Below are 18,575 nucleotides of genomic sequence, written 5' to 3'. Positions count from 1 at the left end.
TTTAAAGAACAGTTCATTACAATTCCAAAATCTTATGAATGAAAAGGAAACTATAATGCTGCCTCACACATGTCTATAGATGAAAAAATTCTAATTAAGATAATACTAAACGAACTCCAGCATATCACAAACATCATAGTATATTACAAGAAATGTTTAAAATTCAAGAAATTCATATGTATAAATCAATACATCAATAAATTTAAGGAGAAAAATATAAGATTATACCAGCAGATAACAAAATGGCCTTGTTTAGAATTTAGCAGTCATTACCAAAGTAGGCACCCTCCGCTCTCCTATGTATTTTGCAGGAAAATACTTAGAGGCAACAAAGAGAATTGATCTTCAAATAAAGAGTGAATATTATAGCAAATGATTAAATGTTATGAAATTTTCTGTTAAATTTGGAGAAATTGATGCCTGTATCACCATAATATTCAACCTTATTTTGAAGAGTCGAGCTATTGCAATAAGTAAACAAAGTAATACATTAAATATTGGAACATAAATAAAATTTTATTTCCAGATTATACAATTCATAGCCTAGAAATCTGTCTCATAAAAATAGAATGAGTGTTCAGGAGACAGATAACCAATGCTATAATTAATGAAGGAGAAAATAATTGCATTGATATAGCAAATGAAGTATCCAGAATGATATTCAAGTCAATTAGGAAAACAAAAGAACAAAAATAATGGAGAAAGTCAAAGTAAAGAACTAATGATTGGATGAGAAACATGTTTGCAAAAAGGCTCAACTGAAACTGAAATTTATAAAAAATATTAAGACATCTAGAGTGAGGCTACAGGAATACTCAATTTGATAGTATTCCTGTCAAATTGAGTATTGACAGGAGTCTAAGAGAATAATTTGACAATATCTAGTATAACTGGAAGTGTATATGACCTTTGATCAATCTAGCAAAATCTAACATGACTGAAAGAATATATAATGTGTGAGCAATCCTACTTAAAGAAATTCCAGCTCACACAGACCCATGATCACAGACAAGGATATTCACTGAAGTATATCTGAAATAGTGAAAAACTCTTGAAACCTAAACACTAAACAATAAGAGAGGTTTAAATAAATTATGGTATATTCATATAAAAAAGGGGGCCATCGTGGATGGGGGGAGGAGGGTTGTCACTGTGTGAGGGATATAAATGATAAATGTCTAACTATTACATTGTTTTGTGCACCTGAAACTAATAATGTTAGAAAAGAAAATATGTCACCAAAAGATAACATACAAAGAAATTTTTTAAAAAGGGGGGGGGCCAAATGGGGTTTTAATTTTGTAGAAAAATTCAGAAGGCAAGCAATTGATTGCAGAGGAAGATGCGAGCAGCAGAGAAATACACCATGCATTTCTTTTCTCAACATAGCTAAGCATTGCCATTTTAACTAACTAAACAGTCCATCCTTAGGGTCAATCATTTTTGGTTATGGCAGCATTTCCAGTGTGGGTTCACATCCCAAAGATATTAGGTATTGTGAATGGGACTTCCTTAGTAAATTTTAAGATACATTGAGATAAACAAAGTTATGCAAAGTATTGTTAGTGTAGGACTCAATCTTCTGATAGTCTGACAATAAGCACTTTTTTTCCTTAGAAAGGATTTAGTGTTCAAAGCTTCATAAGCTTGTGTGATCACAGAACATTTTTCAAGTACCATTAAATACTATGTTCCCAGAGACATTCTTTCAGATATATTGGGTTAAGGCACTGATATCTATTTGTAATATTAGAGATTATGGACTTACTAATTTCCTTAGGTGTGAAGTTATATAAGTAGGAGGCAGCTTTTATTCTTAGGAGTTGCATGATTATATACAGACAGGTGAAATGTCATGATGTCTACAATTTATACTCAAACAATATAGCAAAAATGTAAAAAATGATATAGAAGCAAACCAAAAATAACAATATATTAATAATCACTGAATCTAGAAAGGGCACACCAGTGTTCACTGTACTATTTTAAAATTTTTTCCAAATGGACAGTAGCCTTTTGGTTGTTAGTTTCTAATTTATCATGAATTTTGGGCAGAAAAAGCAGACTGTAATTTGGCTGCTTTTTGAATTATGAAAAGAAAAAGCATTACAGCTTTCCCTGATTCTTCAAAAGCTTTACCTGCATAAACTTCACGAAACTTATCAACTCTAGAGATGTTTTTCTCATATCAGTTTTCAGAGACGAGTTCTGATTTGAGAAATGGAAGTTCATTTTACTAGACTTTATTCACAAGTATCTCAATATAAGTAAGGAGTGAAAGGTAATGGAAGGCTTTTACAAATTCCTTACACTCATAGGGTCTTCCTCTCACATGAATTTACTAATAGTATTACTAATGATAAAAATAACAGTAGTATTTATTGAGCATATGCTCTTCTAAAGGTTTTGGTTTTTTTATTGACATTTCATCCTCACAAAAATACCAGTAGGAAGGTACTATTATCACTATTAAAACTGAAGCACAGAGAGAAGTGTTTTGCCAAATACCACACAGGCTGAGGTGCAATTGTGAGAATTACAGTAAAGATAATGCTATCGCTAAAGCCTTTCCCCACATTCATTACATTAACAGAATTATTTTTTTAAAGATATGCATATTTAAAAAAATTGTCACGCAGGATACACTTTTAGACGTCAGACATTTCATGAGGTGTGTCTGTGGGGTTCTCTTTCTATATTTACCCACAGGGTTTTTCTAGCCCAGAGCATGGTGACTGCTTATTCCTCCATTTTAAACAGCAGTAATTTTGTTTCTTTATGTTTTACTGAATCTTCCAACTGATGTACCCAAAACTACCATAAACAGCAACATGAACATTTAGGTGGCTTTAGCGAAAGTTGTGAGCATTTAGAGTCATACAATTTGTCTCATTCAAAATTATCTGCTTCAACAATATCTGTATTTGGCTATCCAGAAATATTGCAGTTCACACTAGCTATTTCTGTGCTTGTGGCCACTGTTCAAGTGAAATGTTGAGAAGCCCTCCGTTTTCTTTGGAAGCCTCCAAATAGCTCTGGGATAGTGCACAAAGTCTGGGCCATCTTTTACCAGAGACATAGTCACATAAGTATAGTCATACCGATTTGAGAATAAACAAAGGCGTATTTAGGTTTTTAGGAAAGGCACACTACATTTGCAAGTGAACTATGATCTGCAGTTCTCCCAAATAAATGCCAGCAGGCTTGCAAAGGTAGCTAGAATAAGTCAATATATCCCTTTCATAAATTCATTCCTCATATTTTTAAATAAGTCAAACACATTTTCTGATTCTTCCTAAGGTATCCTCTTTTTTTTCACTTTAGAAGTATTTTCTGTTACAGTGCTATATAAAGAGTGGTCCATGTCCTGATGCTGGGCCACAGAATGTTTGCTTCTGGTCTGTAATGAGCTGAGTATAGACAGAGAGAATAAGCATTCAGAAACCTTTTCAACAATTTGACAGAGCTAAATTTATGTCTGTTAAAGGCAATAATAAAATCAGGGCTTTCATTTGTATGACTGTTTTTCTTTCCATTTTATTTTTTTCTGGTAATCCTGCTTTACTGCATTTTATAAAAGTTTTGGGGAACAACAGTGTGTGTGGCGGGTGCCCTTCACCTTGGTCCGAGGTATACTGCACCGATATCAATTTGCTAAAGTTTAACCAAGACTGGGTGATGCTATAATTTTTCAACTCTTTACATCAACACGTATAGTATAAAACTATTTCTGTTAAGTTTTAATCATGAAATGAGGGATTCCCATGTTACCTAACGAGTAAAACATTTCTTAAATTATGAGTTCTCTGCTGTTTAAAAGGCAATTTCTAAAGGCCATTGTATCCTCTTTACGTTATGCATAGGGTTTCCTCACTAATATGATTTCTTTGATGTAAAGTAAGTTGATCACTACGAATAAAGGCTTTCCCACATTCTTTACATTTGTAGGGTTTCTCACCGGTATGAATTCTGTGATGACGAGTAAGTTCTGAATTAACACTAAAGGCCTTCCCACATTCTTTACATTTATAGGGTTTCTCACCAGTATGTATTGTGTGATGTCGGGTAAGTTCTGCTTGAAGACGAAAGGCATTTCCACATTCTTTACATCCATAAGGTTTCTCACCAGTATGCAGTCTGAAATGTTGAGTAAGATGATACCGACGACTAAAGGTCTTTCCGCATTCCTTACATTCATATGGGATCTCACCCGTGTGAATTCTTTGATGTAAGGTAAGTTGATAACTACAGATAAAAGCATTCCCACATTCATTACATATGTAGGGTTTCTCACCAGTATGGGTTCTGTGATGTTGAGTAAGGTGATAGTGACGACTAAAGGTCTTCCCACATTCCTTGCATTCATAGGGTTTCTCACCAGTATGGATTCTGTGATGTTGAATAAGATGATTGCTACGAATAAAGGCTTTCCCACATTCCTGACATTTATAGGGTTTTTCACCAGTATGAATTCTGTGATGCTGTGTAAGTTCTGTTTGAAAGCGAAAGGCCTTTCCACATTCTTTACATTCATAGGGTTTTTCACCAGTATGAATTTTATAATGTTGAGTAAGATTGTAGCGACGACTAAAAATCTTCCCACATTCCTTACATTCAAAGGTATTCTCATTGGTGTGAATTCGCTGGTGTGAAATAAGTTGATTGCTACGAATAAAGGCCTTCCCACATTCCTTACATTCATAGGGCTTCTCACAAGTATGAATTCTGTGATGTCGGGTAAGTTCTGCTTGAAGACGAAAGGCTTTCCCACATTCTTTACATCCATAGGGTTTCTCACCGGTATGAATTCTATAATGTTGAGTAAGATGATAGCGACTGCTGAAGTTTTTCCCACATTCCTTACATTCATAGGGAATCTCACCGGTATGAGTTCTCAGGTGTAAAGTAAGTTGATAGCCACAAATAAAGGCTTTTCCACATTCCTTACATACATAGGGTTTCTCACCAGTATGAATTCGATGATGACGAGTAAGTTCTGTTTGAAGACGAAAGGCTTTCCCACATTCTTTACATTCATAGGGTTTCTCACCGGTATGGATTCTATGATGTCGAATAAGTTCTGCATGAAAACTGAAGGATTTACCACATTCTTTACATTCATAGGGTTTCTCACCAGTATGAATTTTCTGATGTTGAACAAGGTATGAGCCATGACTAAAGGCCTTTCCACATTCATTACATTTATAGGGTTTTACACCAGTATGAATTTTCTGATGTTGACTAATATGTCGTTGAACCCTAAAGGTCTTTCCACAAATCTTACATTGATAAGGCCTCTCACCAGTATGAATTCTTTGATGTTCAGTAAGTTGATAATGAAGTCTAAAGGCCTTCCCACATTCTTTACATTCATAGGGTCTCTTCCCAGCATGAATTGTCTGATGTACTCTAAGATCTCTAACACGACTAAAGGCCTTGCCACATTCCTTACAGTCATAGGGTTTCATACCAGAATGTATTCTCTGATGTTCGGTAAGGTGATAATGAAGTCTAAAGGCCTTCCCACATTCTTTACATCCATAGGGTCTCTCCCCAGCATGAATTGTCTGATGTACTCTAAGGTCTCCCACACGACAAAAGGCCTTCCCACATTCCTTACATTTATAGGGTCTCTCACCAGTATGAATTCTTAGATGTTGAATAAGGTATGACTGTTGTCTAAAAGCCTTCTTACATTCCTTACATTCATATGATTTGTCTCTAGCATGAATTTTCTGATGGAGAGGAAAAGATAAATGTTTTTGGATTATCATTTTACTAACACATCCCATCTGTCCTTCTTGTCTCTCAAATTCATGTTTATACTGCAAGTCATTTCTGAAAACTGTATCCCGATGGATGAAGGTTTTATTCTTTTCTGTCTGCAACTGAGATAAATATATTTCACAAATGTCTTTTTCTGGAAATAACTTCTTGGTGACACACTTAGATTCCAAATCTGGAAAAAAAAAAAAAAAGCAAAAGGGAAACAAATGCTGTTATGTGATTTTTCTGTGCTGAGGGTGGAGTGAGGGGTTGCATCTCATAGAAGAGTGGCATGAGGAAGGGATTACTTTTGGATGTGATGGATTTATTTACTATTTTGATTGTGTAATAGTTCCACAACATACGTTAAGTCAACTTATCAAATTGTACACTTCAAATATGTTCAGTTTACTGTATGACAATTATACATCAATGAAACTGTTTTAAAGTTACAGAACTTGACACTTAAAATGGATGCATTTTATATTACGTAAAGTATGTCTCAATACATATGATTAAGAAAATACACCTGTCCCATGACTCCGCAGTTCCACGTCTATATATTCCCAAGAGAAATGAAAACATAGGAACACACAAATAAGTGTAACAGAATGTTCAAATCAGCTGGCGTCATCTGGTTTGGGAATAAAACCCAGATGACCTTTGATCTCAGAACTTTCGCATTTGATGTTTACCCTGCTTGGACTGCTCTTCCTCAGCACTCATAGGTCCTCAGACCTTACTTCATATCTCTGTTCAAAGGTTAGCACCTCAGATCGGCCTTTGATATTATCTAAATTAAACAAGCCCTGCCAACCCTCCAACATTCTGTCTCCTTACCCTGCTTAATTTCCTTCACAACACATATTACAGCCTGATAGTGTCTGGTCTGTTTACTCATTTACTACATGTGTCCCTTACTATGATAGCAACACCTCTACGACAGTAGGAACCAACCTCAATAGCTCCTAGACTCTAGCACAGTGCCTGGTTTCAAGTAAGCAGGAAATAGGTGTGAGACAAAATAATTTTAGGCAATGGAGAAATGCATATAAGTGTAACTATAAAAGAGGACGTGGAGACATAAGTAAAATGGTTGTGAAGGGGGAAGAAAGCAGTCCTCTCTTTGAAGTAAATGGGGGGAGAAGGGAAGACAAGAGAAGAGAGCATGGCAAATGGGGGTGAAGATAAATTTCCTTTGGTAGCTCATGTTGTGAGGATCTTAATGTTTTCCCAGGTCTCAGGCCTTTTCTCCACGGGCCTTGGGCCTTTGAAGGGAGCTTTCCAACCAACTTCTCAAGGGTGCACCTCTCCCTGATTTGGGGTGCTTAGGATGGCATCTCCCTGCCTGATTTGTCATCACCCACCTGTGTACCAACTTCTTGTTCCTTCCCTCATTACCATCCAGGGCTCTTTCTCTTGCTCCAATAAAGTAATCACATCTGGCTTAGGAATGGAACATCCTGCTCACAAGAAAGAAATGCTTGATGGAGAACATGATTTAGAACAAATAAACAAACAAAAACCCGTAAGCACAAAGTGACTTAATTCAGATTTGGTTATCTTTATCTCAAACTAGGTCAAAATCGTACTTGATAAAATGAAAAAGGCCACTGAAGAATATTGACATTTAAATGGATCCATGATCATAGGACTAAAAACACCAGATGGGGAGGGAAAAAGTCTGCTCTGCTTTTAAAGGCGTATAGAGAAGGGTTAAGACTACAGACTCTGGAGCCCTACAGCCTGGGTTCAAGTCCTTTGCCACCTGCCAGCTATGTGACCTTGAAAAGTTACTTACTCTGAATGTTGAAACTTTTTTTTTTTTAAGATTTTTTTTTATTGGGGAAGGGGAACAGGACTTTATTGGGGAACATTGTGTACTTCCAGGACATTTTTTTTTTTTTTTCCCAAGTCAAGTTGTTGTCCTTTCAATCTTAGTTGCGGAGGGTGCCGTTCAGCTTCAAGTTGTTGTCCTTTCAGTCTTAGTTGTGGAGGGCGCAGCTCAGCTCCAGGTCCAGTTGCCGTTGCTAGTTGCAGGGGGCGCAGCCCACCATCCCTTGCGGGACTCGAGGGATTGAACTGGCAACCTTGTGGTTGAGAGCCCACTGGCCCATGTGGGAATCGAACCAGCAGCCTTCGGAGTTAGGAGCATGGAGCTCTAACCGCCTGGGCCACCGGGCCGGCCCTGTGTTACACTTTTATCAAATGAAAAGTAGAGCTAATATACCTACTTCATAGGGCTGCTCTGAGAATTAAATGAATTAATATATTTAAAGGCTTAAAAGGATACCTAGTATATAGTATTTTAGTTGTTATTTTATTAAAAGAAAAATACTGTTTCCTAAAACACTTCCAGGTTATTCTGCAGATATTCTTTCAATGGAAAATGCAAAGTTCACAAATTATAACTTTCAACCACAAGGTAGGTTAAACAGACTATGTCTCTTCTAGGATGGGATGTGTTTGCTTGAATTTTAAATGGGAATCGTTAACCCAATCCACCAGTATGTAAACCACAGAGGAAACCAGAACCCGGAGACTGGCTGATCTCTTTGCAGGTGGGCCAGACATTAACACACAGCTGCTATAGGAATTCTAATCATACACATTATGTGAAATGTGGCTTCCCTGAAAATGTTGTAGAAACCAATCTGGGAATCATTTGGAAAAACAGGCAATTGCAGGAAGGGCCAGAGGGAGGTGTGAAGGTCACTGAAGGATGGGGAAGATGAAGGCTTAACGGAAATGCCCATTTCTAACCCAGTAATGCTCAAACCATTTCTTTTGAAATAGGGGGCAGAAAGTCAGCTGCTTTCTTAAAACAGCTCTGAAATGCAACAATGGGGGAAAGTGATATTCCAGAAAATGGACTGTAAGTTATTTGCGCAGTTACCCTCACCCAGTGAGACCAAGTTGCTGTAGTTCTCCATCATCACGTCCCTGTACAAGGCCCTCTGAGCAGGGTCCAGGCATTCCCACTCGTCCTGGGAGAGGTGTATGGCCACATCCCTGAATGTCAGGGACATCTGAAATGACAGACCTATGTATTATAAACATTGTTTTAAATGTATTTTTAAGACGGAAAACTGCTTTTCAGGAAAGAGGTAATATAGCAATTGAGTAAACTGTGTTCAAGCCTCTGGTACGTAGGGAAAAATAAAGAAATTCGTATTTCTAAAGTAGAGTAACTATATGCTTTTAAAGAATACTGTTAGTTGGGAGTCCAGCATAGCGACGGCAACCGAAAGTGTCCCCGCGACCCAACGAGAGGAGCCAGTTTGAGAGGATGCCGCCGTGGAGACAGCTGAGGAAGCAAAGGAGCCTGCTGAGCCTGACATCACTGAGCTCTGCCGGGACATGTTCCCCAAAATGGCAACTTACCTGACCGGGGAACTGACGGCCACCAGCGAAGACTTAAGCTACTGGAAAATATGAATAAACTAACCAGCCTGAAACATCTTGAAATGAAAGATACTGCTATAAATATTAGTAGAAACTTAAAGGACTTGAACCAGAAGTATGCTGAACTGCAGATCAGTGTAATTGAGGAGCAGGTAGCAGCTTTTGAGCAGGCAGCCTACAAGTTGGATGCATATTCAAAAAAACTGGAAGCCAAGTACAAGAAGCCACAGAAGCGAGGAAAAACTTATTCCTGTGGAACAAAGTCTTTTTTAATGTGGAAGAATATTTTATAAGACCTGAATCCTGAGGCTGAAGAATTGTCAAAACTCCTCAAAAGGAAGCCGTGCTGGCCATCCCAGAAACATCCCACCGTTGGAGTAAACTAGAGGACTGTGGCTACTCCTGCACTTCTCTTGGGGCAGAATCCCTCAGAAACTCACACTTATAACCCCTTACCTTTTACTTGAATGCTTTACTATCCGTTCAGGACAAAGTCTCTCAAAGTTCAGGATAAACCTGGGCTTGCCAGTCGAATCAAATGAGAAGCCTTGTTTTCTCTACAATATTTTCTTAAGTGGCTGGATTTTGAGTTACTGTGTAAATGGTTGTTTTTTCTCTTAATGATGCTACTGTATTGCTAACAAGATTTAAAAAAAGAAAATAAAACAAACCTGTTCTTTAAAAAAAAGAATACTGTTAGTTGAATGACAACTATAATTGAAAAGAAAAAGACTATATGTAGAACAAACTTGGTAATTATTGTTATAAATGAATCATATTTTTTAAAAAAGCAACACTGTTGGTACAAACAAAATGTACTGTATATAGTGGGATAACATAATTATCCAAGGGTCTAGGAGTGAATAAAATAATCAAAGTTTCCCAACGAAATGAAATCATATACATTAGCACACTGCATATCATGTGCCTATATGTAAGTTCTGAATAAATGAGTCCCATTCTCTTTTCCCTTAAAGGAATGAAAAAAAAAAAAAAGGTAGTGTTTTTCCCAAAAAGTACTCTAAAATCTGTCTTAGGAAACAAGACTTGATGGACATTTGATTTTGTTGAAACTCTGGCTCATCATTATGTCAGATAACATCACAAGCACTTTTCCTTGTAACAAATGACCAAGTCTTCAATTAAATACTTTATTGGCTGGCTAATCACTGATCTCATGGATATATCAGACTAATCCTTCTTTCATATTTATGCATTTAGGTTGGACGAAATATCTAAGGTCTGCCCCAATCCCGAGAGGCTACTTTCATCCCCCATTAGGGATGTGTTTGGTCTTTGGACTGGCTACAACCACCATCCCTCAGGAGCACCAGCCTTGATCCTGAGCTAGAGGATGAAGATGCAAGATGACCCAGTGAAGATGCAGGATGACCTAGATGCAGGATGATGCCACTGGAGACCAGCACCACCTCCTCTACCACAAAATTGACCTTTGTCCTGTTGTTCAACCCTCCGGGGACCCCCTGGCTAGATCCCTGAGATCCCCACATGCAGGCCTTAACCACACTCCAGGCCAGTCCTAAAAGCGAAGATCTCACCACATGTAGAACACTCAGCAGTAAATTCCATCTCATCAGCCTGCAAAACTCAGGCCTGTGGAGTCTAATGGGACTATCAACTCTGTGTCATGGAATCATGACTCTTAAACACGGAAGTTAAATATTTCCCTCCAGTGACTTCATCTTTCATGTGCCATCAGTGCACCTGAGAGAGTCTGGTCCACCCCAACATAGAGAGGTGATGAATAGGTGAACACAGGCAAGACAGACGAGAGGCAAATGAGGAGGACACGAGGCTGTGTGGCATCACACTTCACTGGGATCGGACTAACGGGAGCAGGTTCAGCAATCGGATTATCTTAAGAAGGAAGTCTCAGGATAATAAAAATGATCTCGTGAATTCAAAACCACAATACATCAAGGAGGAGAAACGTGAACTTACATGGGCCATGGTTTTAGAACTGCAAGAACTTGTCAGTCCTCTTGGGGCTTCCTCCACTGGAGATGCAGAGTCCAAAGAAGCCAGGGCTAGGGAAGGAACAAGAGGCTCTGAGACCAGGAGTGCCTCAGAAATCCCAAAATGACTTAAGAGAAAATGATCCTAGTTTTGCCTTCTTTCTGTTCCCATTTCCAAAGCCCCACATACAAGTCAGGAGACACAAGAGGGAATTTGGATCAAGCCAAACCCTCTCTATACCATGGGGAAGCACCTGCTCAAGTGTAGATACAGTACAGAGCCCTCTGCATGAAGCCAGACCACACACTCCAGCAGAAGGGTCTCTGGTCCACCCCAACTTCTGATGATGTTGATCTGTAGCTGAGACCAGACCAAGGCCTGCCCTGAGCAGATCCGCTCCCGTCCATGGCTACCTTCTAGAGCTGAGAAGGGGCTGCCCTATCCAAACCTGAATATCTTTCATGGTTTAGGTATGTAGCTGGACTCTGCAGACACTCAGGCAGAAAACAGGCAGTCTTTCCCACTGCAAAATGCACTTCCCACACGGAGTCCTTCTCCAGCCAAAACTACAGCCCCCAGAATCCTCTGGGCTCTGTTTCCAACCAACCTCTACTTCCCAATCAGGATCATCTATACTGGTTTCCTGCAGGAAGTCACTGACTACACTAATGTCTCAACATCAAGGCTGCCAAGGTGTGAAATCATACCGGCGGTCTTGAGGTGACAACAGGAATCGATACTTTTAGTATCTTCTCTGTGATGGGTCCTTTGTCATACTAACATTTAATAATGCAATGTAGTTATCCCCATTCAACAGATGAGGTTAACAGAGGCTCAAAGTAAAGTTTCTTGCTCAAATTCAGTTAGTAAGAGGCAGAACTGTGTTTAGAATCCATGTTTCTCTAAATATAAAGCCAATTCTCTTTCAACTCTGGCTTTTTCCTCTGTAACCCAGGAATTCTTCCTTTGAGTGAAACCTAAGCACAGGTAATTCACTAAAAAAATAACATATGAGGTCAGACAATTAAGTTCCCAAATTCATCCTAGGAAAAATGCTACATACCTCATTGCTGAATATCACTAAGATCACCTTTGAAATACTCCCCTTGGGAAGCTATGCACCGACGCCAGCGCCTAGTCCACCCTTCAAAGCAATTTTGGAACTTTTTCTGGAATGGCCATCAGAGCTGTTGTTGTATTACCCTTGATGTCCTGAATGTCATCAAAATGTCTTCCTTTCAATATTTTCTTTATCTTTGAGTAAAGAAAGAAGTCACTGGGGGCCAGATCAGGTGAGTAGGGAGGGTGTTCCAACAGTTATTTGTTTACTGGCTAAAAACTCCCTCACAGACAGTGCCGTGTGAGCTGGTGCATTGTCGTGATGAAAGAGCCATGAATTGTTGGCAAAAAGTTCAGGTCGTCTAACTTTTTCATGCAGCCTTTTCAGCACTTCCAAATAGTAAACTTGGTTAACTGTTTGTCCAGTTGGTATAAGTTCATAATGAAAAATCCCTCTGATCAAAAAAAGGTTAGCAACATCATTGCAACAAGTTCGTGAAATTAATTGTCTGACTGCATATCATCCACCAAAGTTATTAAATTTCAAGACAATTAAGGAGACACTTGTTAGAGAAATAAGAAAGTGCAGTTTATCAGACTGGCAGATTTAAAAGAGAAGATATGCCATATGTGCCAGGGCATGGGGAAATGGCTATTTAGTAGATGCTGTTGATTTGGGCAATCTTTAAATAGGACATATAGAAGTACGTGAAAGAATTTAACCACACAAATCTACTTCTAGGATTGTGTCCAAAGGAAATGACTGTACATGTGCTTTAAGATGTATGCAAGGATGGTAGTGTTCAGCATTCTGAGTCCAGCAACAGCTGACTGTTAAGTAAATTATAGATCATCTATGAAATGGAATTAAGTGGATACTAAGTACTGTACTAAATTGGAGAAAATATTTAAAGGACATGGAAAATATTCAGGATACACTACAAATAGAAAAATCAGGTTAAAAACCAGAATACACAATGTGATTACATTTGTAAAAAATACACACACACGTAAGTACATAGAAAGAAAGAAAGAATTAAAGACAGGCAAAAATCAAGAGAGAAAAAAGTAAAAAAAACCCCAAAGTTAAAAAAAAGAGAAAAAAGTCCAGAAAGTTATATATCCATGTCAAAACTGCTGATCTACATGACATATTTTGATATTCTTTGTGCTTAAGTATAATCCATAACTTGTGGGTACGAAACTTATCAGGTGGATCATTTCTTAAGTTATATAAGTATCTAACCATTGTGCTGTACATCTGGAACTAATAATATTTAGTGTCAACCATAACTGAAAAAATTTTAAAAAATTTAAAAAGTATAATCCATAACTTTTAAACACAATTTAAAATATACATATTAACATATATATTTATTTCATTTTGATAAGAAAAAGTTCTTCCTTTTTTAAACAATTCCCTTGAATTTGGAGAAAAAGTTCAACATAATCTGAAATATTACCTGTTATATTTTTATTGAATATCTTTTTTTCCTTTAGCTGCTCACACCTGAACCAACTCTCTCATTTTTTATATATGTCCATGTGTATGAATGTACTGCAATGTCTTGTATGTCTAAGAGGGTGGTCTCAATGAGGCTTCCTTTCATGTACTCCTGACAAATGTATTCCTGAGTTTATTTTGCTCTGAAACTATCCTTTCAGCCAGAGTATCCTCCAAACTCCCACTAAAAATATCTTCTCCGATTAGTCTCACTTTAAATCTAACATTATTAGAATAAAAACTATAAGATATGAAGTTGCACTATCCAGTATGATAGCCAACAGCCATATATAGCTATTTAAATCAAATTTTAAATTAAGTAAAATCAAATAAAATTAAAAAGTCAGTCCCTCAGTTGCAGTAGCCACATTTCAGGTGCTCAGTAGCCTCACGTGGCTAGTAGCTACCACATTGGAGAATGTAGATATAGAACATATCCATCAGCACAGAAAGTTCTACTGGACAGCGCTGGTAGGAAGCATACAGCATAAAATCCACTTATTGCCACAGAGTTCCCGAGTTCAGAAAAATTTGGTCAAAACTTGACAGAAGTAGCTAGAGAAATAATATCTCCTTCCTATGAACTCCTAAGGCATGTGAATTTCCCTAGTGGCTTCTATTACCTTCTATCTCATACTTACTCAGTCTATTCTGATTTTATATTATTTGCTGTATCTTACAGGAACCTTACGAGTAGCAACTATGTTTTCAGTGCCTTGTATTCTTGTAAGTACTATCATAAGATCCAGCATACTATGAGCCCTTATATCTGATATTTGATTAAAATTCCATTTTTAGGCAGTTTTTCTTAGGAGATGGCTATAACAGCACATTAAGATTATAATATCATTAAGAACACAGACTTGTCAGACTATCAGAATGTGAATCTTAGTCTGACACCTACTAACTTTTCATTTAGTTTATTCATAACCTAGGGATAAGAATAGCACCTATCTCATACAGTTGTCATGAAGATTGAGATAATTACTTAATAAAAGATAGTATTATTAAAATAAAAGATATTTCATGTCCTTTATTCTATTGTTATTAAATAAAATTATTTCTGCTATTTTTTATAGTGAAAATTGAGTCTCACGTCCATTCTTTTCCTTTTTTATTTTTTTTAAACTTTTATTTCTTTAAGTGTGTTTTTCCAGGACCCATCAGCTCCAAGTCAAGTAGTTGTTTCAATCTAGTTGTGGAGGGCGCAGCTCACAGTGGCCCATGTGGTGATAGAACCGGCAACCTTGTTGTTAAGAGCACCACACTCTAACCAACTGAGTTAACCGGCCACCCCCCATCTTTTTTTATAATGACATTTTAAAAATTAGAGCCAAGTCTTGGAAATAAAATTATTTTTAACTAACATTAGCAAAACATTCTCAGAAAGCTAACCAATAAATCTCCTCATTCCTGCAGCTACCATTCTTCAATATAAAACTAACAAAAAGAACCTAATAAGGCATTAAACGGAGAACTTTAATAAGAGGTTCAATCTTATTCTCCTGTCCTATGGAAAGATTTACATGAATATTTATAGTTGTTACCATCTTATTCTGCCTTCTACTTTTATAAGTCTGCAAAATATTACTTGCATAATGGAGCTTTAAAAGGTACTAGGACAGGGGAGGCTATTACTGTGCCCTGTGAAAGCAACCTTAAAAATCTAAAAAAATATGCAATCTTGAAGGGCTATCTTATTTGATAAATTTGTGCCATAATAATTACTCTTAATTGACTTATAAAACCCTAAAGGTGTAAATACCTGGAAGGTTTGTCAAACTAGAGGGTTCACTGGCACTTTCCTCCTCTTCCTATATTCACGGAGGTATAAGAAACCTACGGTTAGGTAGAATTACTTTTTCTAAATAAGAGTTGGACAGTCTCTTTGTCCTCAAATGTTTAATTAGTACAATTTCTATTCTGCAGAAACACACACACACACGTGTACAGACAAAATTTTGCTAAAACATACTGCCCCAAAATATTAATACTGATGCTAGGCCTAATTTAACTCTCTTCTTTATAAGCCCTTCATGTAATATAACTGAATAACTGATATTTTTTTTGCAAAAAAAGAGCATTAATTCCATAATCTTAAGTGTACAATAAATCTGTATCAGATTTTAAAATATTTTAAAAGCTTGGAAGCAAATTGGTTCGACATTTCACATGGGAACAGTAAGGAAATCAGTGTGACTATTATAAAGCCTACAAATTCTTGGATGTTCTTCTCCAACACAAAGAGACCTTTTTTCTGACAAGATTCTTCTCTGAATGAACGAACATAAGTCAGATGAGAGCCATCTGCAGACTAAATAATAAAATTTGGGCAAGACAGACAGAAGAGTGTTTGGCTCTCTACTTTTCCACTGAATAATCAATTGAAACATCACTTTGGGTATATGACCCTCCTGAAATGTGTTTGAATCCCAATATTTTTCTAAAAGAGATTCATATAAAATTTAAAATTTGAGTAGTATTATTCATCACTATGAATATTACTTTACTCATGTGTACTTTTTCTTCTTATGACAAACTTTATTAACATAAATCTCAATCCCCTGATTTCTTGGGAGAATCCCTGCCCATGATGACACAGATTTCTAATCACAGACTTCCAATCATATTCCTGTTTCCAAAAGCCTTAAAAGGCAGATGACCATGTTACTTACCTACTGACACCAGTCAAACCATCTCTGATCTTGCCTTACTTTTCAACTGAGGTTTTGGAGAAGATCAATGATGTGATTTCACCTAAACACTAATCTCAATAAAACAAAGCTTTAACTTTAGACTCCAGGATATGCGTTTCTTACTATTATAAAAAGTGAGTCAGATGAATGACTTGAAAAATGAGGAGGGAGCATTTGAGGGCCAGTGAGGAGAGGGATCCATCTGCATGGCCCATCATTCATTGGAAAGAAAGGCCTAAGATAAGCAACTGAACATTTCAGGAAAATGAAAGCAAATGTTTCCCATTTCTAAAACCAAAAATGTGAGGTATGAACAAAGAGGAAATACAAATTCACCTGATCTGGACTTTTAGATGTGCAACAACAATTCTTCCCTCCTCCTCTGGAGCCTTGTGTTGGAGGACGGTAGGACTGGGGAAGAAGGAACTTGCGAAACACAAAGCCTTTCTCAGAGTACAGGCAGACGGAGAAAATCCCCTCCAAGGCCACATTCGCTCTGCTCTCACACACATAACCAGATGGGAGAGGGAGGCTGGAATCTGTCTTTGAATTCGCAGCAGCTTCCTAGGATCAGAGGTATGGGAGTGCTATGGTTCTGAAAACTGTAGCAGCACCCACAGCGCCTCCAAGCAGGGGCACCCCCATCATTTCGTCCCAGAAGTCTGCCTCAGGAAACACTTCTACATCGCAAAGTCCCATCCCAAGCCCAGGACTGTGCCTTCTTGTTGGGAACCTTCATTTTAGGGCTCAGTACAATATTTGAAATGTCTTGGGGACACTGCTCTGTGCGAACACTCGGGATTGTGAGGGGAGGGCGGGGGGAGCACCAGGGTCAGCCTCACACCCGCACCCACCCTCACGAAGGCCCAACCTGGACTTGACAGGTGGGCGCGCGCGCGTACACACACACACACACACACACACACACACACACACACTCATACACTCAATCACACAATCCCCTCTCCTCTGCTCCTCAAGCAAGCACAGGCCTGAAGCTCCCGGCATGAAGCGCCGGGTCCACGCCCCAGGTTTCCTCACTTTGGGCAGCAAGCAGCCCCATGCCCACTCCTACTCCCATGAGTCCCGCCCCGTCTCACCTAGCACCGACTTCTTCCCCGGCTGCAATTAATTCATCCACGGTGGCTGAACCTCTTAGAACGCACCGTAGAGGGCCCTCAGGGTCGTAGCTCACACCGCCGCTGGCGGTTCTGGGAAATGTAGTTCACAGCTGGAAGCCGGTGGGCTTGGACACTGAATGCGCAGGCGCAGGCGCAGGCGCGCGCGAGCCCGGCGGCTCCAGCTGCTGTTCCATTGATTCGCCGGGTAAGTGGAGGGGACCTCACACTCCGAGCTGTGCAGAGCTCACAGGACCGCCCCAGTGCTGGACCACCGAATGCATCCGTGGTTGCTTCCCTGAGGCCGAGCGCGTGCGGGACTGGCGGGAGCTCCTGGAGGCGGATTTTGTCAGTTTTTTCCTCTGAGGTAGTCCGGGCGCTGGTACACAGCGTGAACTTTATAGGTGTATTTTAAACAATGGGTGTGCGGCCCTTTGTGTCTGGTCTTCTGAGCGTGTGTGTGTGTGTGTGTGTGTGTGTGTGTGTGTGTGTGTCACTGTAAGGGTTGCGGGACCGACTGCGCCTCTCTGGCTGTGAGTGAGTTGTGTTTCTGCGTGTGTTGTATTCTGCCCGTGAGACGGTGTGTGACTGAAGCGGCGTCTGATGCAGGGAGGTCACAGAAAGTAGCTTGGAAGTGTGATTTGTGACTGTAAAGTGTGAGGTGACAGGCTTAGTAGGAGATTATGGATGGTGTGGGTGTGTGGGGGTCGCTGTGTGACTGCGATTGTTGAGTGGCTGGGTGCAAGCCAGGCTCTATGAAGATGAGTACTGGATGTGGCACATCAATGGGTGCCATGGAATCGGGACTTTGTATGATCATGCGCACCCGCAGGCCTTTTCTGGGGAATAAAGAGATGTTGCATCTTCTTGCAGCATCAGCTTTATTTAAAGATTTGGACCAAATATTTTCAACTTATCCGGCAAATAATTTTGTCTTTTTATATAGTCAAATGAATTTTTTCATAAAGAAAAATGCATATCATAATAACTTTTTTAATATATGAAAGAAATCTTTCCACTCTTCGGTGCTGTTATGCTTGGAAAGGCAGT

General features: G+C 38.8%; 1 protein-coding gene and 1 pseudogene across 3 annotated transcripts; one reads left to right on the top strand and one right to left on the bottom strand.

Moving 5' to 3' along the window:
• Nucleotides 1–1,208: 1,208 nt before the first annotated feature.
• Nucleotides 1,209–17,614, bottom strand: LOC117035068 (zinc finger protein 546). 3 transcript variants are annotated; one of them, XM_033128696.1, is made up of 6 exons: nt 17,508–17,614; nt 11,134–11,219; nt 8,669–8,795; nt 7,134–7,229; nt 4,043–5,959; nt 1,209–3,410 (listed from the first exon to the last, which is right to left on the bottom strand). In XM_033128696.1, the coding sequence occupies exons 2-6, from the start codon at nt 11,140–11,142 to the stop codon at nt 3,337–3,339; spliced, it is 2,223 nt and encodes a 740-aa protein (XP_032984587.1). In that variant the 5' UTR covers nt 11,143–11,219; nt 17,508–17,614; the 3' UTR covers nt 1,209–3,336. The 3 variants fall into 3 exon arrangements, with proteins under 3 accessions (XP_032984587.1, XP_032984585.1, XP_032984586.1); XM_033128694.1 differs by adding an exon at nt 16,744–16,971 and having other exon boundaries at nt 1,209–5,959; nt 17,508–17,588; XM_033128695.1 differs by lacking the exon at nt 17,508–17,614 and having other exon boundaries at nt 1,209–5,959; nt 11,134–12,247.
• Nucleotides 8,814–9,805, top strand: LOC117035112 (biogenesis of lysosome-related organelles complex 1 subunit 2-like; annotated as a pseudogene).
• Nucleotides 17,615–18,575: the final 961 nt, after the last annotated feature.

This window comes from Rhinolophus ferrumequinum, chromosome 15 (genome assembly GCF_004115265.2).
Source record: "Rhinolophus ferrumequinum isolate MPI-CBG mRhiFer1 chromosome 15, mRhiFer1_v1.p, whole genome shotgun sequence".
NCBI classification, from domain to species: domain Eukaryota; kingdom Metazoa; phylum Chordata; class Mammalia; order Chiroptera; family Rhinolophidae; genus Rhinolophus; species Rhinolophus ferrumequinum.
The sequence above is the reverse complement of the archived record's forward strand: the minus strand, read 5'-3'. Positions and strand labels throughout refer to the sequence as shown.

What these genes read in the sequence shown, in the direction of transcription:
- LOC117035068 (XM_033128694.1), bottom strand. An exon ending in CAGCAACTTGGTCTCACTGG is followed by an intron (nt 7,230 to 8,668) that starts GTGAGGGTAACT and finishes TCTTGTGAGCAG; the next exon opens with GATGTTCCATTCCTAAGCCA. An exon ending in AACAAGAAGTTGGTACACAG is followed by an intron (nt 5,960 to 7,133) that starts GTGGGTGATGAC and finishes TTTTTTTTCCAG; the next exon opens with ATTTGGAATCTAAGTGTGTC.